Here is a 23,979-nt window from a genome sequence, read left to right on the forward strand (position 1 = left end):
AAATAATAACCACAGATACTCGCCTCTCCCCATTCCCCCGCAGCAACTTCTCTCTCCTCTGCTCCTGCTGTATGCACCTCTGAAGGTGGCAGGCACATGATAATGAAGGGATAATGCAGGGAGCTACCAGCTCTCTGTATTATTGTATTTAGCTTTGTTGTTGTCCGAGTTGTTCTCCTGGCACATACCTTTCCCCTGTTGGGGCAGCAGGACAGAGCCCAAATATATCTATTCCAGCAGGAACAAATGCAACCACATCGAAACAGTGCGTCTACATTTGGGGATTATCTTCCTTGTGGAATACATATACTGGTTTGATTTTAATCCCACCCCATATCATTAGGCTTCCTGAAAGTCATGCTTGATGTTAAGGGGCTACCTCACAAGGTAACAATAAAGGAGTGTTTTTTTTTTTTTTGTTGTCGCATCCTGGAAAACTTATTAGCATATTTTCACATTGGGGGGGGGAATCAGCCAAGGAAATACAGGCTATACAATGGGGTTATATTCCACATTAAACATTACTCCCTTCCCCTTGGGACTAAAGTCCTGTACAATAATCCTTTTATAATGATGGAAATCAAGTCCAATTTGCATACAGAGACTCTGAGCTTCATATATGACTAAGATGCTGTGAGTCCAGGTTCAGTTGATAAAATATGGCCATCGTATGGGTCAGTACATTATGGACTGAAAATACCTCTAAGTAGGAGGGTCTCAAGTCTAATAATTATACAAAATAAGAGCAAACAGACGCCAATGTAATGGCCATACTACAGAGAAAAGCAGACGGGGACATAGTAAATTCTGTTTATTTGGGTCCGTTGATTTGCAGTCGGGACAGGATTTACATTAATACCCTCTGAATTCTGTTTAACAGTAACAAGAAGTTCTCTCCTCTTCTATTGAGCCCTGGAGGATTTGTAGTTGTAATACACATAAGATGCTCTATAAACTCCTTACTCCGTGTATTAGGAGCTCCCTCTGTATGTAGTCACCTCACCCAGCCCGGGGCTATGTTGACAAGTTTCCTTGGTGACTCTAGTCCTTCACATTCCCTTTCCAACGACATAAAGGAAGAGAAACACTGACTGCTATAGACGCCGGGCCTGAGGCGCTGTGTACAATGAGAGGATTGCCTTCTGTGTTCAAGGAATGTACAGATCCATCTATCGGAGAAATCCAGATGAACAGAACTTTCTAGTGTAAGAGGTAAGGGCTGTGCCGTGAACGTTCCAATTTCCCTCACAATATAGCACCTACTTCTAAATGTGATTAGAGGGACTCTGATCAGCCGGACCTCATGTTACTTTACGGCATGTAGATAGTGAGTAAGATGTAGCCTCCTTATGGTACTTCTCACCACTTTGTTTTGGTTTCCTCCTCTACCTTTTGATACTTTTTCAAAAAGTCTACTACTTTGTCTCAGGTGACTACTACAGATTTGTCTCAGGTGACTACTACAGATTTGTCTCAGGTGAGAACATTTTCAAGAGATGGTAGAATAAACCAGACAAAGCAGTGATAAGTCTCCCTCCACCCCCAGGGTCTCGGAGAAGCGAATCCACATTTCCATGTTATTGTTCTTCCAACATTTGAGATTTATGAAAGTGATATTTTAAAGAAAGCCAGCCCCTCTAGGTTTTCTGTCCACTGAAAATAGCAGCATGTATGATGACTATGCAGCGAGTGTGACGGGGAAGGAGGAGACAGAGCATACAGCAGAGATCATCTACACACTGTACTGTGGTGTCTACTCCTAGCCATGTTGCCTCCAAGCTGATCTGCTGAGATGTACGGTGCATTGGTAGTTAAGTCTCCATCGAAACTCTCTGACAGATGAGCAGCCGTGAACATGTTAAACGGTTCCTATAGCTACTAATGTAATTTTCACCTCACCGGCCTTCTGAGTGGCCACATCCCATAGTAGGAGTGTCTAGTACTCTGACCATTGGACACGAGAGGTGGCTCCTCCTTCAAGGTGGGTAGAGCTTCACATTTAAAGTTCTCAGTGCAGAGATGCTTAGCGCCCCTGTTATTTTCATATACTACCAGACAATATGCAGAAATGTTCCCTGATGTGCTGGGGCTAAAACCCTGGCGAAAGGCTTGGTTAGATGTCCTAGGCGGTACTACTAGAGAAAATAATTGGGATTGGGCAGGGATAATTAGCAGGGGTAGGTGGACTAGCAAATGGTGGTAAACCGGCCTAGATACCAGACGACAGTGAGATCTATATGGCCAGTTTAAAGGGCACCTACCACCACGAGGAGTGGTAGGAGGAGTAACGTGGCTACTGGGGCGGGGAGAAGTCGCGCCGTGTAGCCTCGTGCCCGGCTACTCCATGTCCCAGTACTACTCCATGTAATAACTAAATTTACATATTAAGGGAATAAAGTTTATTAAAAGTTAGCGGGGACACGAGGATTAGCTCTAAAAAGGGCTATCCTCACGTCCCTTACATCCACCTACCACCCGATCTACCTTTATAGGTAGAATCGTGGTGGTAGGTTCCCTTTAAAGGAAATCTGTCATCATAATTCAGCATGATAAACCAGGGTCACTTACTAGGTCCAGACACTGATTAAAGTAATCTTACATTTGTTATTCTTGGCCTCCTTCCTTCTAAAATCAATGTTTAAAATTATGCCCCTCTGAGCTGCAGGTTCACAAGCTGTTACATTATGAAGGAGCATTTCCCCAGTGGAGAAGCTGTCGGCTCCCAATGCAAAGTCTGTGCCAGGGCCCTGACTATAATGTATGGTTTATAGTATTAGTCTTCTCATGTGGGAAAGTGACACTTTATAGGCCCCCTAAACCTCTTTTGCCTTGTTGCTTGTGACTGCACCCTCTGTGCCCCCTCAAGTGATGCCCCTGCATTTACCCCCTCACACTGTGTGCTCACTGCTGCCAAGATTACGGGAACTGCAGGGGGGGAGGGTGAGAGTGAGACGTGGTAGTTACCGCCTAAATTCCCAGAATAAGAGATGGCTCTGATCATGGGAAGTTTACATCTTAGATGCCACAGTTCCCTCTTTCGCAACTTTGGTTTCTTATGATGTGACTGTGGTGTCCTAACGGGTTTCCAAGGCAAAAGGGGGCAAGGGCCCAGTAGGCATTCTGTTTGATTTCTCACATTCAGATATGAAACTGTTTACTCAAAGTGGTTTCACAGATAACCCCACTGATGCCAGGGCAGTGGTGAATAAATAGAAAATGAAGTCTACTACCCTCTTTCAGCTGCCATGTCACTTTGGTACTTTTGTATTTTGGCCCAGCTTGTGGCAAAAGTTCAGGAGGTTCATGTGGCTTACTTCGGCCTCCTTAGACTTTGGACAAAGTGCCTGCCCACAAATGTGCCATTTATGGTCCTCGAACAACCTTGTGCAGGGGGCTTAATATTTTTATATCTTGGTTGAGCAGAAAAGCCCCTTCAGTCTTCCTCGAAGAAGAAAGGATAAGTACAAGATGATGACCCTCTCCATCTTCCTTGATGTTCCTGAAGCTACAAAAGACACAGATAAGCAGAAGGAAGAGGCTCATCTTAAAGACAGAGACAGGAGAAAAATTTTCCTTGCTCAAAGAGGTAAATTCATCACACAATATCATTTTATTTTTTGGGAACTACCAGGATCTTCATATCGAAGGCTTATAGTCACTTATAGACCTACAGGATGAGTATTTAATAATTTACAGGCCTTATTTAAAGAGATTGTCCATGACTATTATTGGTGGCCTATCCTCAGAATATTGAACAGATGTGATTGCCTATCTTTAGAATAGGCTTTCCAAAAAAAAAACATGGCGCATGTAAGGGAAGGTTTGAAAATCCTGGACTTGTGTAATGGCCAAGTGGCCACTTTGAATGTACGGCATCTAGGAAGCCACCTAGATGCTACCACTATCCTCACACCAGTGATGAGTGGCAGTGATGGGCCACAGGATAACATGGACAGGTAAGTATGTAACTTTTAGGAAGTCTTTTTGGACTTTTAGTGATTCTCAAAGAGGAACTGGTTACTAAAAACATTCTTCATTTCTTCTAAGTCCTCCTATCTGAGGATGGTCAGCCATGGGTTCCATTGCCGGTAAAAAAGGCATATCTACAGATAGTCAATGATCCAACAAGAAATCATGAGCATCTACCGGTGGCAGGAGAACAAGGATTCATCCGAGGAGTCATAGAGTTTGCTCTTGGAAAGGACAGTAAAGCCATCTTACACAACAGGGTAGGATCTCTTGTCCAAATTACCTTATGGTAGAATACCTAGAGGAATATGATTTTCTGATGGCCACTGATGTTACATTTCTTTGTCAGGCAAGTGGTGTGCAAACCCCAGGAACCACTGGAGCCTTCAGAATAGGAGCAGAATTTCTCCATCGTTGGTATCATATAAATAAGACTTTTTCGGTCTGTCTTGCTCAACTTGCTCATGGTAGGTACTTTTTATAGATATACAAGAGCCAAACAACTAAACATGTATAGAAAATCTGTGCTGCCTTCATATCTCGTATTTCCAATGTTTCCACCCATCTTAAACTAAATTCTGTTTAAATGGTGAAAGGATGGTGTTTGAGGTTACCATATTCGACTCACTTCGATTGACTATGACCCCAAAGATCAGACCCTATGAACAAACAGAAACAAAAGAAGACCTTCTAAATTCAGACCTGAGACCAAACTCTAGAGATACGCTCCTCGTCTCATTTCCTCAGTGTATAACATTCTGCATTTCACTACAGGAATATGGAGAAATATTAGGTGAGACATGGGGGGGGGGGGGGGGATTTGCCGCCTCTCACAGGTATGGATAACATTTCTTCCATGGAGAAGATATCTCACCATGTTTGGACAGTATCATCTGCTCCTCAGTGTGATGATTGTACTTTTGTACAGACACCCTATAAAAGGGGAGAGGCATTTCTAAATATTGGTCAACCCTTTCTTCTTATATGTGTGTGGTCCTGTATAATAGCTCATTGACCAGTCCATTGAATGACACTGGTTGGATGTTCATGATCTATTCTTTAACATTTTCCCACAACAGAATGTGAAGCAGAAATGGTCTTCAGGGACCAATTCCTTCTCCTGTCACTGGATTGCTGTCATTCCTTATTGTCTGAAGCATTGTCATAGGATGTAACCTAGGATATCCTTCTGCTATGTGAAAAATCCTCTGTACTCCATGTACAGATGGAGTAGTAAACTAACATCAAAAAATGCATGTGGGGGTGTCCTGAAACACAAAGCTCTATGGAGCACAGAAGAGGCTATAGAGTAACCCTGGTTAACCTCTTAATGACCAAGCTATTTTAGGATGTTATGTTCAAGCACTTTTTCAATATTGCATTGATGAATGGTTGCTCTGCTTAGGGTCTGTACCATGACCATTAGTGGCTTTCTTATCTTGGTCTCCATCTGGTCTACACTGAGCCCTGAAAACGGTCTCGTCAGGAAGGGAGAAAACCCAGTCCTCCGACCATCGCAACACATGGCACATCTTTCTCATCTTTCTATAGCTGCTTACCCCCAGCAAGAGGATGAGTTCTCTCTGTGGAGCAATATGTAACCTGTACCAGGGTCTTTAACTCTAATGTATTGTATATAGTACTGGTCTCTTTGTATGAGTAGAGGCACCTGATACACCTTCAACACAACAAGTCTTCGATTCAACCCAACGCTCTTCACCACTTTAGAGGGGTTTTTTTTGAATTCCTATAAAATCCTTGGGGCAGGGGTGGCAAAAAAACTAAACAAAACAAGTTCAACCAATCCCTAGTCTTCTATGACCACAATACATTGCTTCCTCTGATGTCACTAGGGACAAGGAGTTCATTGGTTGGCCAAAGAGGCCCTATGTCCCCAAACAATGCAATGTAGGAACTGGGAGAAAAATCCCCTTAGAACCTAAGAATCTCCGTTCTAACACCCGTCTAGTACTTTTTTAGAGGTCTTTCTACTATTCTCCATGAACATTGATACATTAGCCACATCTCTGCTCATCACTTAAAGGCGTCAACTCTTCTGTTTCCATATCCAGAAAAGGGTTACAGAATACTTAAACTATTGAATGATATCCAGTCCCAAAAACTAGTAACGGCTGATGCTATGTCAGCCTTTAAAAAAGGGATGACCAGAATCGTGGCAGGAAAAATCTTATTCTTGAGGATTGGTGACCTAGTTCTTGTTGTGTCAGAAGTCTTGGTGGTCACGGGACTGTCAATAGCCTCATTGGTCACGTGAAGGAGAAGGGAGATGTTCGTCAGTGTCTTCAGTATTCTCCCTGGTGTATAAATTCAACAGTGACGTCAATGTCCACCACTGATACCAGTAGTGTCAACAATGGACCAGAGGCCATGAATGCAGATTGAAGTGGGTACCTCTTTTTTTTGGCACCCAACCATAGGGTTTTCTCTAACCTGTAAAACACCTTAAATACAACTGGCATTGGCTAATGTATAGTGCATCTGCAAATCACTGAACTTGATGGACATATGGTCTTTCATCCCGAGAAACAATGCCGTGTTTTTCCCTCTACGACTTTGATCTTGTTACATAACCCACAGTAAATAACCGCGTCCCGCGATGGGTCCCGACTCGCTAGTTATCTAATGTGGCATATTGGGGTCAGGAAGGCTCCTGTACACAAAGGCTCAGCAGTGATGACACCGGTGTATCCGCTTTCCCAAAATTCCCAAAGAGGTCTTTAAGCTTGGCATTTGTAAACAGATTATCCTTGGCACGCTAATAACAATTAGGGCCGCTCCTGGGAGAGGTTTCACATATATACAGCTAACTTCCCCCCGCTGGCTCCAATTCTATTCTCTTTCTTCTAAACCCTTAAATGCCTACTGGGACCATTGCCCACCGTCACAATCAATCAGTATTTGTCTATTTTTATTCATTTCCTCCTCTGTAGTTAAAGAGACCCCTCTCTCTTTCTTTTCCTTTTAACTTGTCTTATTTCATGACAGGAAGAGCTGGGTGGCTACGGCAGCCGGAGGAAAAAACAGGAGCTGACTGGTGTATAGCTTACTGGGGGCTCGGAGACGAAATATAAATATTCTAGCATGTGGCCCGCAGCCTGGCAGGATCACACGCGATGTTATTGTATAGGATGGCACCTCCATTGTCTACTTACATAATCTTTGTTTGGAGTAGAGGACGGCCATCTATACAGCCGCACAATATTTTAGGGTATCCGGATATACAGTATAGGAGAGTGGAAGCTTCCGAACACTTTCTGTCCCTTGACCGTTATGGAACAATTTATATCTTTCAAAAAGGGACTTTTATTGATGTGTATGCATTGACCTCAAATAAGTAGGTGCCATGTTCATACTGTGGTGTCATACTTGGATTTTTTGGCTTTTTGGACTTTTGGTTGTTTGGTAGGTGGCCAAACTGTTCTAATGAGAACAAAGTTGACTGAATCTGGTATTTCAATAAGTCTGACCAAGTACCTTCTGGGAATTCCAAGTTTCCCCCCAAAGGATGATGTCAGCAGAAATATGGATTGAGTGCATTAAATGTTCTTAAAGACGACAGGTCCCCAGTTGTGTCTTGTTGGTTCCTATTCCCTTCCATCAATCTGGAATCGGGGGGGAAAGGTTAGATTGATGCTTGATCCCTGTTTTTAAAGGGGTTGTCTCACAACATTAACCATAGAACAGAAGATAAGTAACAAATCAATGAGACAACTGCTGGGACATGTTCTAAAAACAAAGGCCCAACTAGTGCTCGAAGGGTTTGTGAAAAGAATGTCTGGCAACCAAACAGACATATACACACACATACATAATATACACACATACATACATAATATACACACATACATAATATACACACACATACATAATATACACACACACATACATAATATACACACATACATAATATACACACATACATACAGTACCATATACAGACATAATTATATGGCATATACACAGCACATACACACACACACACACACACACATAAAGAGAATATTTACACGACGCATAGTTATATATACACTTCCTATATATTATTATTTCAGGTGTGTATTGTGGAAGATGTGCACTGCTATAACCGTGTGCAGCATAATGGGGCAGATTTACTTACCCGGTCCATTCGCGATCCAGCGGCGCCTTCTCTGCGGAGGATTCGGGTCCGGCCGGGATTCACTAATGTAGTTCCTCCGACGTCCACCAGGTGGCGCAGCTGCGCTGAAGTTCCCCGAGGCCCGCCGAAATGCACTCAAGTTCACTGACCTATTCCTGGTGAAGGTAAGCGCGAGTCTCGCGACACTTTTTTTTTTTTTAATGCAGCGGTTTTTCCGAATTCGTCGGGTTTTCATTCGGCCACGCCCCCCGATTTCCGTCACGTGCATGCCAGCGCCGATGCGCCACAATCCGATCGCGTATGGCAAATTCCCGGGGCAATTCAGGGGAAATCGGCACAAATCGGAAATATTCTCGTAACACGTTGGGAAAACGCGAATTGGGCCCTTAGTAAATGACCCCCAATATGTATATAACACTGCACATCCTCCATTCTTTAGTGCGGCAGGTCGGGAACTGAGCCTCCTGACACCGTGGGCCTCATAGAAGCTGCTATGGCTTCCACTCCTGATGGGTTACTGCGAGTGATGTTATGTTCTTTGCACACAGGATGTTTGAGACAAACCTCTGCAGTTAGGTTTGAGGCCAGGGATAGGCTATGAACGTAATGTCATCACCAACCAACCATCGGGAGGGGAAGCAACAGTGAATGGGTCACCATGGGAGTCAGTGAAGCCCACCAAAGTGGAAGCATTTTCTTCTATTTCCCATAAATTCTACTTAAAATGTTGCCTCTTTTTGAGCATATTCTGTCGTTTGCTAGACAGGTACCGAGGGATATTTGAAGCTGCAGGACTAAAAAACTTCTGTCCGTACCGTTTTTGGGATAAAATAAATATGGGCCTGGCATTACCAGAAATGCTGGAAGATCTGGAGGTAAGAGGATCCCTACTGTTATCTACATCACTGATATTTGGGTTTGGACTGTTCCGGTATAATGGGTAGCTTCTTCATTTGTCTATCTGTCTAGTGAAATGAACTATAACAGGTGGAAGCGTTTAACTACCCTACAGCACCCCCACAGGAGAATTGAAGTATTACACAGCGCTTTTAATGTGAATATCCTGCACGTACAAGTTGAGTCCTCCAGAGACTAAGACCTTTTGTCTTGTTTCCTTCATTAGCGCTAATAAAACTACTAAAAGAAGATGTCTCCCATAATATAGTCAGACTTCTCTAAAGGGTTTTCTAAAATCAGCAGCCTCCACATATTAAATGTCCATGTTTTTTTTTTTAGAATTCTCCAGACTTTTCCATTGTGGTACTACCAACTTCTTGCAACTCAACCGGAGTCCAACTCAGCCACAGTGATTGGAGGCAGATAGCGGACATCATGAAGGTGAGAGGGGGAGGGGCTTTTTATCAAAATGTTAGCCATGGGGTTGAAATGGATGAACGTGATCTTATTGCTGAGAAGGTTGACTAGTTCTGTTAGTGAATATGTGGTGGTCATGTCATTTCAGACAGGCCCACCAGAGACTCAGAGGATCCTTCAGTGGGCCCAAGCTCTGACCCACTTTGGACAGTGAGGTTATCACTGTGTGTATGGCCTGGAGGGCCTGCTGTTTCTACTCCCTAGGAGTCCTGGGAAGGTGGTCCCCAGAATAATTGTATAAGATGGGCTTACGGAACCCTAGCCTGACAATGTGGTCATGTTGTTTCAGACAGGCCTACCAGAAAATCAGAGGATTCTCTGATGGGCCCAAGCTCTGGCCCACTACTGAAAAGTTAGGACATCCTTGGGTGTATGGCTCGGAGGGCCTACAGTTTCTACACCACTGGAGTCCTGGGAAAGTGGTCTACAGAATAATCTTATAAAATAGGCCCAAGGAACCCTAGGCTGAGACTGCGGTCATGTTGTTTCAGACTGGCCCACCAGAGAATCAGAGGATCCTCCGGTAGGCTCAGACCTACTACTGGACATTGAGGTCATCACTGTGTGTATGGCTCGTGGGATCTGCTGTTTATACACCCCTGGAGTCCTGGGAAAGTGGTTCACAGAATAATCTTATAAGATGGGCCCAAGGAACCCTAGGCTGAGACAGCGGTCATGTCGTTTCAGACTGGCCCACCAGAGAATCAGAGGATCCTCCGGTAGGCTCAAACCTACTACTGGACATTGAGGTCATCACTGTGTGTATGACTCGTGGGATCTGCTGTTTCTACACCTCTGGAGTCCAGAGAAAGTGGTTCACAGAATAATCTTATAAGATGGGCCCGAGGAACCCTAGGCTGAGACTGCGGTCATGTCGTTTCAGACTGGCCCACCGGAGAATCAGAGGATCCTCCGGTGGGACCAAGCTCTGACCCACTACTGGACTGTAGGGTCATCACTGTGTGTATGGCTCGGGGGATATGTTGTTTCTGTACCCCTGGAGTCCAGGGAAGGTGGTCCACAGAATAATCTTGTAAGATGGACCCAAGGAACCCTAGCCTGACACTGCGGTCATGTGATGGACATACAGTATATGTGTGTGACTCATCACAGTCCAGGTGTCATAATTCAGTCTTCTTCAGGCCTAATATTTCTACATCGCTATTAGTCACCCCCATCTTTTATTTCAGAGAAAAAACATGCTCCCGTTCTTCCATCTGAAGGACCAGGGCCTGGGCTCCGGGGATGTGGATGCAGATGCTTGGCCTGTGCGATACTTTGTATCTGAAGACTTTGAGCTCTTCTGTGCCCAATCATTTTCTACAAGTTTTGGGTTGTATGGTATGTATGATATATAGTGTGCAGAAATGATGTGGTTCGTGTAGGGTTTGTACTGATTTTACAGCTTGTATCGGTTATAATGTAGTTTCTTTGGATTATATGGAAGACGAGGGTCACACTTGCTGGTTTTGATCAGCCTTTTCTGCTATTACTATGACTACAGTGTGATGCTTATTCTGCTCTTTATATACCATAGTCATAGCGTATACTATGCCAGATGTCACACCAAGACTGTACAGTCTGTTACAGTTAGTATTGAATGGTGATGGCGCCACCAGGTGTTCATGTCATACATTACAGATTTGAGGACACTTTTATTTCCCTTCTGCAGGTGAGAGGGTGGGGAATCTACTAATTGTAATGAAGAACAATGAAGTTGTCGTCAGCGTCCGCTCCCAGCTGGAGGGTCTCGCACGTGACATATGGTCCACGCCACCTTCTATAGGGTCACGGGTTGTGGCAACGGTGCTGAATAACCCAACACTGTATGTGGAATGGTGAGTGGTGCTGCCAGAATGGAGAGGCCTGGATTGCATGGAAAAATTGTGGGGCACAAAGAGGTAATACAATGAAAGTGTCAGGAGGTATCACAACAACAAACTGTTGTTGTAATGCTGCTTTCAGGACCTACCCACATTGTCATGTGAACATGCGTTGCAGGTCCTTTAACACATAAAGGTCCTGTACTCTGTATGTATTGTCCCTGTACTGTGACATCACTGTGTGTATTATCCCTGTACTGTGACATCACTGTGTGTATTATCCCTGTACTGTGACATCACTGTGTGCATTATCCCTGCACTGTGACATCACTGTGTGTATTATCCCTGTACTGTGACATCACTGTGTGTATTATCCCTGTACTGTGACATCACTGTGTGTATTATCCCTGTACTGTGACATCACTGTGTGTATTATCACAGTACTGTGACATCACTGTGTGTATTATCCCTGTACTGTGACATCACTGTGTGTATTATCCCTGTACTGTGACATCACTGTGTGTATTATCCCTGTACTGTGACATCACTGTGTGTAATATCCCTGTACTGTGACATCACTGTGTGTATTATCCCTGTTCTGTGACATCACTGTGTGTATTATCTCTGTACTGTGACATCACTGTGTGTATAATCCCTGTACTGTGACATCACTGTGTGTATTATCCCTGTACTGTGACATCACTGTGTGTATTATCCCTGTAATGTGACATCACTGTGTGTATTATCCCTGTGCTGTGACATCACTGTGTGTATTATCCCTGTACTGTGACATCTGTGTGTATTATCCCTGTACTGTGACATCACTGTGTGTATTATCTCTGCGCTGTGACATCACTGTGTGTATTATCTCTGTACTGTGACATCACTGTGTGTATTATCTCTGTACTGTGACATCACTGTGTGTATTATCCCTGTACTGTGACATCACAGTGTGTAGTATCCCTGTACTGTGACATCACTGTGTGTATTACGTGATCTTTTTGAAATGCTCTGCTGGTGATGTCCTATAATTGGGCTTCTATTGTTACTAGTGACGCCCCTGGTGCAGATATAACCAGCGCTGTTATTACAATCCCATAATCCTCTGCTTTATACTCGTCTCCTTTCACCTCTGTAGGAAGGACAGTGTGATGATGACAGTGAGACGCCTCATGGTTATCAGGGAAAAAATCCGGGAGAAGTTAAGACTCCTGGAGACCATAAAGTCATGGGAGCATGTCACCAGGCAGGCCGGGCTGTGCGCTTTTTTAGGGCTAACATGTAAGTAGTCACATGTCTCACATCTGACAATTATTTTATATAGGGAATGTCAGGACTGCTGGAATTACAGTGTAATCTACATAGGGGTGGTGGGTTAGGATGCTATGCTCTTCTCATCCTGCTCTATAACATGCTTCCTGCAGATAGGACTCTATGTACAATCTGCTCATCTCCTCCTGCTCTATAACATGCTTCCTGCAGATAGGACACTATGTACAATCTGCTCATCTCCTCCTTCTCTATAACATGCTTCCTGCAGATAGGACACTATGTACAATCTGCTCATCTCCTCCTACTCTATAACATGCTTCCTGCAGATAGGACTCTATGTACAATCTGCTAAGCTCATCCTGCTCTATAACATACTGTCTGCAGATAGGACACTATGTACAATCTGCTCCCCCTGCTCTATAACATGCTGCCTGCAGATAGGACATTATATACAATCTGCTCAGCTCCTCCTGCTCTATAACATACTGTCTGCAGATAGGACATTATATACAATCTGCTCAGCTCCTCCTGCTCTATAACATACTGTCTGCAGATAGGACACTATGTACAATCTGCTCCTCCTGCTCTATAACATGCTGCCTGCAGTAAGGACACTATGTATAATCTGCTCAGCTTCTTATGCTCTATAATATGCTGTCTGCAGATAGGACACTATGGGGGTCATTTACTAAGGGCCGATTCGCGTTTTCCCGACGTGTTACCCGAATCTTTCCGATTTGCGCCGATTGTACCTGAATTGCCCCGGGATTTTGGCGCACGCGATCGGATTGTGGCGCATCGGCGCCGGCATGCACGCGACGGAAATGGGGGGGGGGGCGTGGCCGAACGAAAACCCGACGTATTCGGAAAAACCGCCGCATTTAAAAACCGAAAATGTGTCGCTTGGGAAGCGCTTACCTTCACCTGGTCCAGCTCGGTGTATTCCGGCGCGTTCAGATGATTTTCAGCGCAGCAGCGCCACCTGGTGGACGACAGAGGAACTACCTTCATAAATCCCGTCCGGACCCGAATCCTGTGCAGAGAACGCGCCGCTGGATCGCGAATGGGCCGGGTAAGTAAATCTGCCCCTATGTGTAATCTGCTCAGCTCCTCCTGCTCTATAACATGCTACCTGCAGATAGGACACTATGCACAATCTGTTCAGCTCCTCTTGCTCTATAACATGCTTCCTGCAGATAGGACTCTATGTACAATATTCTCAGCTCATCCTGCTCTATAACATGCTTCCTGCAGATAGGACACAATGCACAATCTGCTCAGCTCCTCCTGCTTTATACCATGCTGCCTGCAGATAGGACACTATGTGCAATCTACTCAGATTCTCCTGCTTTATAACATGCTGCATGCAGATAGGACACTATGGGGGTCATATACTAAGGGCCCGATTCTCGTTTTTGCGACGTGATACCCAAATTTTTCTGTCTTCCCCCGATATTCCCTGTATTGCCCCGGGATTTCGGCGCAGTGATCGGATTGTGGCGCATTGGCGCCGGCATGCACACGACGGAAATCGGGGGGCGTGGCCATTAAAAAAACCCGACGGATTTTTTTTTAAAAAGTGTCGCTCGACACGCGCTTACCTTCATCCAGGAGGGCTCGGTGAACTCCGATGCTCTTCAGCGCAGCAGCGACACCTGGTGGACGTCTGAGGAACTGCCTTAGTGAATCCTGGCCGGACCCGAATCCACCGCAGAGAATGCGCCGCTGGATCGCGAATGGACCGGGTAAGTAAATCTGCCCCTATGTATAATGTGCTCCGCTCCAGCTGCTCTATAACATGCTGCCTGCAGATAGTACACTATGTATAGTCTTCTACAGGACTATATTTTGATCTGTTAAAGGGTTTCTGATAGCGGAGCTGACACTTTGCACTACGAGAATAAAGTAACTCACTGAATTGAATTCTTTGTGGAGCCGCCATTTTTTTTCCCTCTGCGTATTGAGGATGAATCAGTTTCTGGCCGTGCACTCACTTCTACTGACTGGTGCAACTGCTCAGCGTATCTGTAGTATATTCTGTGACTTCATCATGAATACTGAGAGTGACTGGAGCCATTGTAGGGGATTAGGATGAGGAGCAGCTTCTTAATGCGATTATATGACTGGAATATTTCTCTCTTCTCTGTTAGTAAATCAAGTGGATGTTCTGGCCAAGAAGAAGCACGTGTACTTACCCGAACATGGACAGATGAACATCTCAGGGCTCAATGCCACTAATCTGGATTATGTCACCCGGGCCATACATGACGTCACTATGGATGGCCACTAGATTCCAGCACAGCACTGTGAGGCAATATGGACTCTCAGAAGATGAAGAGCAGAGGAAGTGGCACCATCCCAGGGGCTGATGAGGGTTTCCAGGCCGATGATCCTAAGGGCTCAATTAGACGGATGTAATGGGGGCCGCTATGGTGCGGCTCGATATCGGGCCCCTATTGACGTCTATGGCGCCCTGATCACGGGGAGCACACGTTGTCGCACTGCACCGTGACCATGCACATTGAAATATAGGACATGTCCTTTATCTTGCCGTGTTTCCGCGCCGACCCCGCGCTTCTCTACGGAGAGGGGAGGGATAAGCAGCGCTCACTCTTCCTCTCTCCTGCATGCGGCTGGTCCAGTCTACGGCCCGGGTGAAACACCTTGTGTGAATGTACCCTTAGACGACGAGTGAGCTGAGAGATGAAACAATGGGGCACATTCACTTACCCAGTTCAGTCGCGATCCCGCGGCGCGTTGTCCGACGCTGATTCGGGATTCACTAAGGTCCGTGCGCCCGATATCCAGCAGGTGTCGTTGCTGCGCCGAGGTCCGCCGGAGTTCACCTTCTTCGTCCTGGTGCATGTGAGTGCTGATCTTGTGACACAACTTCTTTTTAAATTCCGTGGTTTTTCCGAATTCGTCGGGTTGTCCGACGGCCACGCCCCCCGATTTCTGTTGTGTGAAAGCCGGCGCCGTTGCGACACGATTCGAACGCATGCCAAAATCCCGGGGCAATACAGGGGAAATCGGCGCAAATCGGAAATATTCGGGTAACACGTCGGGAAAACGCGAATCGGGCCCTAAGTAAATGACCCCCAATGTCCTAAAACACAGACTAAAAATAACAACTTCATGGACTATTGGAGCAACATTGGTTCGTATGAAGCAAATTAGAAAAAAATTTGGATTCCATTCTGTGCCGCAAAATCGTCTGATTCATACGAAATCAATGATGATTTTTTTGCATCTCTAATCAAAGCCACAATGTGGGAGGAATCTGCAAGGGTGACGGACGCTGTTAGTGATTTACTTCTGGGTCCATAGTGGAATAATTTGCATTAAATAATTTATTAATCATCCACCATTTATTCTTATGTGATATTTCTATCTCCATAATTTTATACATTTGTATAAATAAAATAAACATTTGGGGGGGATTTAGCACGACTGAATGCCAGCGTACAAGCTGTGATTTAGTCACAGTTCCCGGCTCTGTGCCACCTCCGCCCTCTTTGCCGGTTGGGTGGGGGATGTGGCGGTGCAGGGTCCATGCTCCACACCTGTGCACTAGCTATAGCCTGTGTCTGGTGCAGACTAAAGCGCAGTTCGACACCTAGATCTGAAAGGGATTTCCAGGTCTCGAGAACCCATTTATAATTCAGATATCCTGACTTTATAAACATCTCTTTATCAGTAAACTGCCACGGAGAACATTGACCAAGAGCATCTCTCTCTGGAGGACTCAACACATCTACGACATCTATTAGTATATGTAATGCCTCACTGAACCTGTAGGGGTGCTGCAGGAATATAGAACACTTGCTATCAGGTTCCTCTACAGATTATAACTCATGGTTAGGCCTTATTCTAAGGAACCTGGCCACGATAAGCGGTCACTAGGCTTTCAATGGAGCAGAGCGCTCACTCCCTCTACTTTCTCCACCCGGCCAGGTGCTACACCCGGGATCCGGTCAGGGTGAGCACACTACTATGTGAATAAGGACCTAAGGACAATTTACAATCAACTCAATTTCAGATTTTAATTGTTTATGGATTTCAAAAATTTTCTCAAAGCCTCCTTCACGCTTTGGTTTCTGAGACTATACACCACCGGGTTCAGCAGGGGGATGAGATACACGTACAATGTGGTTAAAATTTTGGCTTCGCTCAATGACATAGACGATGATGGTCTCATGTATATCACAAACACCATAATATAGAAGAGACTCACAACGGTGAGGTGGGAGCCACACGTGGAGAAGGTCTTGTATTTCCCCCCAGGTGTCCGGATCCTCAGGATACTACATAATATTTGCATATAGGAAATTAGGGTGACTGCGAAAGAAGTCATAACTAGGACGACTCCCTGTATGAGTATTACCACGTGAAGAAGCGTTGTGTCACTAAGCGCCAGATGGATGAGGGCATTGATGTCACAGAAGAAGTGATTGACCAGGTTAAAGCCGCAATAGTCAAGGCTGGAGGTAACAGATGCAATGGGAATGGAGGCTACTAGTCCGCCAACCCAAGAACCAATGGCCCCAAATTTACATATTTGTGGGTTCATTACCATAGAGTAATACAAAGGTTTACAGACGGCCACGTAGCGGTCGTAGGACATAATGGTTAGTAAGAACTACTCGGTACTGGCGAAGGCGATGAAAAAGTAGAGTTGGACGATACAGTTCACATGGGAGATTCTACCACTGCTGGTGGCAAAGATGGACAGGAGCTTTGGGCAGGTCACGGATGTATAAAGGATATCCAGGGATGAGAGGTTACATAAGAAGAAGTACATCGGGGTGGAAAGCAACGGACTCCACATTATAAGGACAACAAGGAGAAGGTTCCCACACAGGGTCACAATATAGACACCAACAAAGTACAAAAACAGAGGCGTCTGTAGAGCGTGAAAGTCCAAGAAGCCAACAATGTAAAACTCTACCGATCCACTCGTACAATTTCTCGAATACATCAGAAATGTGATGGAAGGTTATCCTGTCATATATGCACTATATACATTTAGGAAACTTTATGTTGTTTTTTATCCACAATCCTGTGTAGAATAAGGAAAGAACTTAAAAAAAAAGTTTTTTTTCAGTTTTTTGTAACATTTCTGGACACGATTCATATTCATTAAAAAAGTATAAAAATGGAAAACACCATAAAACTACAAAAAAACCTGACTGTTCTATCTTAAAGGGAACCTATCAGCAGAAATTGACCTAATAAACCACAACCATTAAGTTGTCAAGCATTTTTACTTATTTAACTTATTTCTTTCCTGGCCTCATGTCGATGTTGAATCAAGTGAGATGTAAATTAATTGTTTAAAGTAACGGAGAGTGCAGGACTGAAGTCACATAAGCAAAGGCAGCAAAAGGTCAGAATCGGCCCCGTCTCTGTGATACAACGAGCCGTGGACCTGTGTGACCATCCACCGCTTTCTGTCCACTGGAAGTAAACATAGAGGGGCTCATTTACTTATTCGGTCCAGTGGCGATCCTGCGGCGCGTTCTCCGACGAGGATTCGGGTTCTGCCGGGATTCACTAAGGTCTGAGCGCCTGATGTCCACCAGGTGTCGCTGCTGCGCCGAGGTCCGCCGGAGTTCACCTGCTTCTTCCCGGTGCATGTAAGTGCTGATCTTGCAACACAAATAATTTTTTAAATTCTGTGTTTCTTCCGAATCCGTCAGGTTGTCTGAGGGCCACGCCCTCCCGATTTCTGAAAGTCGGCGCCGATGCGCCAAAATCCAATCACATGCGCCAAAATCCCGGGGCAATTCGGCACAAATCGGAAACTTGACGAAAGTGTGAGATTCGGACCCTTAGTAAAGGAGCACCAGAATCTTTCAATAGAAGGACAGAGAGCAGAGATCTAGAAAACTCGTATGAATTGACATAAAAAAACGAAAATATTTTTCTGCTGCAATGGGAAAACCCCTTTAATTCTGACATCAATGTATTAACTCTCATGTATTTGACTCGATAGCATCTAGATCCGATCCTGGTGCATTTTGAAAGATCAAAAAGGTTCTGCGTGCTGGAGGTACTGGCAATTAAAACGATATTGGAGGGAATTTATAAAAAACTTGTCCACAAGTTTTCTGGCAGACAAAGCATTTATAAAGCCCTCCCCCCCACACGCCACTTTGGGACAGCACAGGAGCAGGGGGCCGGCATGTGGAGCCTATAGATGAAATCTCCACCAGGGCAGACTTGTTCTAAACAGGTCGGACCTGGTGGAGATCCCTTCTGGATGGAACCTCTTAGCAGACCTGGGATACCAGGCACCAACAGGGAGAATTTAGTTAGTTTCAAATACCAGTCTCTAGAAATTTCCCTGCATTTTTGAAATTGGATTTTTATCTAAAGCCTGTATTCCCTACTTCCTTCAATTGTCCATGAATCTGGTCCTACACTACATATCATTGTACCTGGTGCATGTTTCGGGTCCTACACTACATATCATTGTACCCGGTGCATGTTTCGGGTCCTACACTACATATCATTGTACCCGGTGCATGTTTCGGGTCCTACACTACATATCATTGTACCCGGTGCATGTTTCGGGTCCTACACTACATATCATTGTACCCGGTGCATGTTTCGGGTCCTACACTACATATCATTGTACCCGGTGCATGTTTCGGGTCCTACACTACATATCATTGTACCCGGTGCATGTTTCGGGTCCTACACTACATATCATTGTACCTGGTGCATGTTTCGGGTCCTACACTACATATCATTGTACCTGGTGCATGTTTGAAGCAGAAATTCTTATCTTTAAAATGACAACAGGCACAATGGTTCTAGATACTATAGAGCCTGACAGGAAGAACCTTTCCCTCCAGCCTCACAATTTGCATCTATGTTTTTTTTAATAAAGGAAAAGAAAATTATAGAAATACATTTTTTTTTTAAAGGACATTCTGTTCCTTTTACATGAATGTATGTGGCTAGTTTCTGAATGCAGAATCTAAAATAATTCTACATTGGACTCAATGACCGAAGGGATGAGCTATGAATGTTTGGCTCTGCTACATCTACAGTCAGAGGTGATTGGGTTTGTTTGTGCACATCCTATGCATATGATTATAGATTTGACAGTTTTAACCCAGATTGTCTTTGGTCTCCTAAGATTCTAAACCCCATTATATTACCTTGTATTGTGGCAGGTGACAAACTCAGTTCTGCAACATCATTAACACAGGGTTTTCATAGTATTTTCCACTCTCCAAATAGGATTCAACTTTGTTCTTGTAAGTGTCAATGTACCAACGGTCCTAGCTCTGCTCTGGACATTGAGTCCAGTGATCAGACCCTCAAACTGAGTGAATGCTCGTTTCGAGTACACAGCCCGGAGCGGAGATGTGAGCGGCTGCTCCCCTCTGGAGCTTTATATCAGACACAGACAATAGATTCAGAAGATTTAACTCCCTAATGGCTGCGCTACGTTGTACCCTTGAGAAAACTAGAAAGCTCTTCTCTCCACGGTTTACTACGAGTTTCATAAATATTCTTGTTATTGAAAGATTTTAGAAGAATTTAGAATAAATTTAACTCCTAAGTGACCACGGCCGACAAGGAAGATAGTGGAATCTATTTGTTGTGCTTTTGCCTCCCTACATTACATTCATATTATGTTGACGGAGGACTTGTTTTTTGCAGGTTGAGAAGCAGATTTTTTAAAGAATATTTGGGAAACTAAATATATAAATTGCAGAAAAACCAAATGTAAGCCAGCTCACCCATATGATGGTAGATATCAACCCAATCTGGAAGCTTTTGGTGCACGGACTAGGTCCAAAGCTCACGGATATACAACTCCAACAAAACCTTTTAATCCGGCACAGGAACTCATATGCATCATTGATGGGTGAATCATCTTTATTTATCCATAAGTTGCAAAAAACACATACACAGCGGTATAAAATAATCAACGTGTCTAGACGCATAGGGGCTTACTTACTAGGGGTCCCGCCCCCGCATTTTCGTTGGGCTTCCCAAATTTTCGGGGATCACGCCGGGGATTGTGTCGCACGTGATTGGATTGTGTCGCAATCGCACCGGCTTTCACGCAACACAAATCTGGGGCGGTGCAGTCAGACGATCCGACGGATTCGGACTGAGCACGTGATTTAACATTTAAATTTGTGTCGCAAGACAATGCATTTACATGCAACGGGATGAAGAAGGTGATCTCCGGCGGACCTGAGCGGGGAAGCGACACATGCAGGATATCGGACGCACAATCTTCTTGAATCGCGGTAGATGTGCATTCCGGCGGATCGGGGAACGCACAGGACCAGGTAAGTAAATGTGCCCATAGCATCTTAGTCATGATCATGGTGCATATACACTCACCGGCCACTTTATTATGTACACCTGTCCAACTGCTCGTTAACACTTAATTTCTAATCAGCCAATCACATGGCGGCAACTCAGTGCATTTAGGCATGTAGACATGGTCAAGACAATCTCCTGCAGTTCAAACCGAGCATCAGTATTGGGAAGAAAGGTGATTTGTGGCCTTTGAACGTGGCATGGTTGTTGGTGCCAGAAGGGCTGGTCTGAGTATTTCAGAAACTTCTGATCTACTGGGATTTTCACGCACAACCATCTCTAGGGTTTACAAAGAATGGTCCGAAAAAGAAAAAACATCCAGTGAGCGGCAGTTCTGTGGGCGGAAAGGTCTTGTTGCTGCCAGAGGTCAGAGGAGAATGGGCAGACTGGTACGAGCTGATAGAAAGGCAACAGTGACTCAAATCACCACCCGTTATAACTAGAGATGAGCGAGCACTAAAATGCTCAGGTACTCGTTATTCGAGACGAACTTTTCCCGATGCTCGAGTGCTCGTCTCGAATAACGAGCCCCATTGAAGTCAATGGGAGACTCGAGCATTTTTCAAGGGGACCAAGGCACATGGAAACCTCAGAAAAGGATGGAAACACCATGCATGGATGCCTCTGAGGCTGCTTAAACGCACCATTATGCCAAAATTATGGGCAACAGCATGGCCATGACAGAGTGACAGAATGAAGCTAGATAGCATCTAAAACATCCAATAATTGACCCTGACACTATAGGGGACGGCATGCAGAGGCAGCGGCAGCAGGCTAGAGAGTGGCATGGCGACATACCCTAAATGGACTCAGGCTTCAAACCAATGGGTGGCAGAGAGGAACCAAAGGAGGTGAGCAAGAAGCGCTGAAATTATTTCCTCTGTGAACAAAAGGTTGACGGTATATTTAGTCGATAACACAGCATGGTGGCGACATAGTGACCAAGTTCCATAACGTATCTGGTGAAACACCCGAAAAATGAGCCTGACACAGCTCGTTTGATAAGGGGACGACATTTAGAGGCAGCCATGGAGAGGACTTCCATGATTAAGAGCGACAGTATGGGGCATCCATATTGCGCTTCTATGATTGCAACTGCAGGTCTCCAGCATGGCGGCAACAGACGCGCCGAGTTCCACTATGTATGTGGTGAAACACCTGAAAATTCTGCCTGACACAGCTCGTTTGATAAGGGGACCATGTATGGAGGCAGTGAACTAGTAGTAGATTAAAGGTGCTGCAGTTAAAACTATGTTAGTTGGATCTTGGGATGGAGCTGGCGCTCCGCTGCCAGGCGAGCTTTCGCCAATCCAAGCCCCTGTCTCTAGGCTACTCCCCAAACAGCACTTCTAAGAACCTTTTGTATAAGATCAAGTGTAGTAGCGTTCTTATAAGTTTGGGATATGGCGGGTGAGGAAAATGTAAACAGATGCGCAAGAAGCGCTGAAATAATATCGGTAAATGGTAAAAGTTTGGCAGTATATTTTGTGGATTACACAGCAGGGTGGCGACAGAGTTAACAAGTTTGATGTGGAATGCCCTGTAATAGCTCTTGGGCGGTGTGCCTTTTATCGCCTAGGCTCAGCAGTTTGAGCACCGCCTGCTGTCGCTGCTGTCGGTCCCAGCCTCCACCAAGTTAAGTGTAGTAGCGTTCTTATAAGTTTGGGATATGGCGGGTGAGGGGAATGTAAACAGATCCGCAAGAAGCGCTGAAATAATATCGGTTAATCATAAAAGTTTGCCAGTATATTTTGTGGATAACACAGCAGGGTGGCGACAAAGTTAACAACTTTGATGTGAAATCCATGAAAACAACCCAAATTTCTGCCTGACACACCTCATTTGATAAGGGGACGATGTTTGGAGGCAGCTATATGGACGACTTTTGGAGGTAGCAATGGAGACAACGTGTGGAGGCTACTATGGAGACAATTTAATTTGGATAGTGCCTGTATGTGGCAGTCCAAAAAAGTTTTCAAACCAGAGGAGCAGGTAGGTGGCCCTCCAGAAAAATTTAATAGATTGAGTGCCTGTATGTGGCAGTCCAAAAAAGTTTTCAAACCAGAGGAGAAGGTAGGTGGCCCTCCAGAAAAATGAAATAGATTCAGTGCCTGTATGTGGCAGTCCAAAAAAGTTTTCAAACCAGAGGAGCAGGTAGGTGGCCCTCCAGAAAAATGAAATAGATTAAGTGCCTGTATGTGGCAGTCCAAAAAAGTTTTCAAACCAGAGGAGCAGGTAGGTAGCCCTCCATAAAAATTGAATAGATTGAGTGCCTGTATGTGGCAGTCCCAAAAATTGTTTCAAACAGAGGACCGGGTAGGTGGCCCTCCAGAAAAATGAAATGCATAGAGTACTATAGCTAGAGCTAGTGGGCCCTGTCAAAAAATAGCCAGTTTCCTCTGCTTTAGTGTACAAAGAGGAGGAGAAGGAGGAAAATGAGGAGGAGGAGTGCATAAATTATTCAGGTTGAGCTTCCTTCACCTGGTGGAGATTGGAAATTATGAGAAATCCAGGCTTTATTCATCTTAATAAGCATCAGCCTGTCAGCGCTGTCAGTCGACAGGCGTGTACGCTTATCGGTTGCACTGAAAACCCGCTCGGACAACACGCTAGCGGCAGGGCAGGCAAGAACCTCCAAGGCGTATAGCGCCAGTTCGTGCCACATGTCCAGCTTTGAAACCCAGTAGTTGTAGGGAGCTGTGTGATCATTTAGGTATGGTCAGCTACGTACTCCCTCACCATCTTTCTGTAAAGATCAGCCCTACTCTGCCGAGACTGGGGACAGGTGACAGTGTCTTGCTGGGGTGACATAAAGCTGGCAAAAGCCTTGTAAAGCGTACCCCTGCCAGTGCTGGACAAGCTGCCTGCTCGCCTACTCTCCCTCGCTACTTGTCCCGCAGAACTACGCACTCTGCCGCTAGCGCTGTCAGAAGGGAAACACTGTTTCAGCTTGTGCACCAGGGCCTGCTGGTATTCATGCATTCTCACACTCCTTTCCTCTCCAGGGATGAGAGTGGAAAGATTTTGCTTGTACCGTGGGTCCAGGAGAGT

At 45.0% G+C, this 23,979-nt stretch overlaps 1 protein-coding gene across 2 annotated transcripts; it reads left to right on the forward strand.

Moving 5' to 3' along the window:
* Positions 1–1,062: 1,062 nt before the first annotated feature.
* LOC140128037 (aspartate aminotransferase, cytoplasmic-like) lies at positions 1,063–15,938 on the forward strand. Of its 2 annotated transcripts, XM_072149387.1 has the most exons (10): positions 1,063–1,212; positions 3,424–3,586; positions 4,048–4,229; positions 4,319–4,436; positions 8,870–8,982; positions 9,344–9,445; positions 10,672–10,822; positions 11,154–11,319; positions 12,443–12,585; positions 14,727–15,938. In XM_072149387.1, exons 2-10 carry the CDS (start codon positions 3,469–3,471, stop codon positions 14,864–14,866), a joined length of 1,233 nt encoding a protein of 410 aa, XP_072005488.1. In that variant the 5' UTR covers positions 1,063–1,212; positions 3,424–3,468; the 3' UTR covers positions 14,867–15,938. The 2 variants fall into 2 exon arrangements, with proteins under 2 accessions (XP_072005488.1, XP_072005489.1); XM_072149388.1 differs by lacking the exon at positions 12,443–12,585.
* Positions 15,939–23,979: the final 8,041 nt, after the last annotated feature.

The sequence above is a fragment of the Engystomops pustulosus genome, chromosome 4 (genome assembly GCF_040894005.1).
Source record: "Engystomops pustulosus chromosome 4, aEngPut4.maternal, whole genome shotgun sequence".
Taxonomy (NCBI): domain Eukaryota; kingdom Metazoa; phylum Chordata; class Amphibia; order Anura; family Leptodactylidae; genus Engystomops; species Engystomops pustulosus.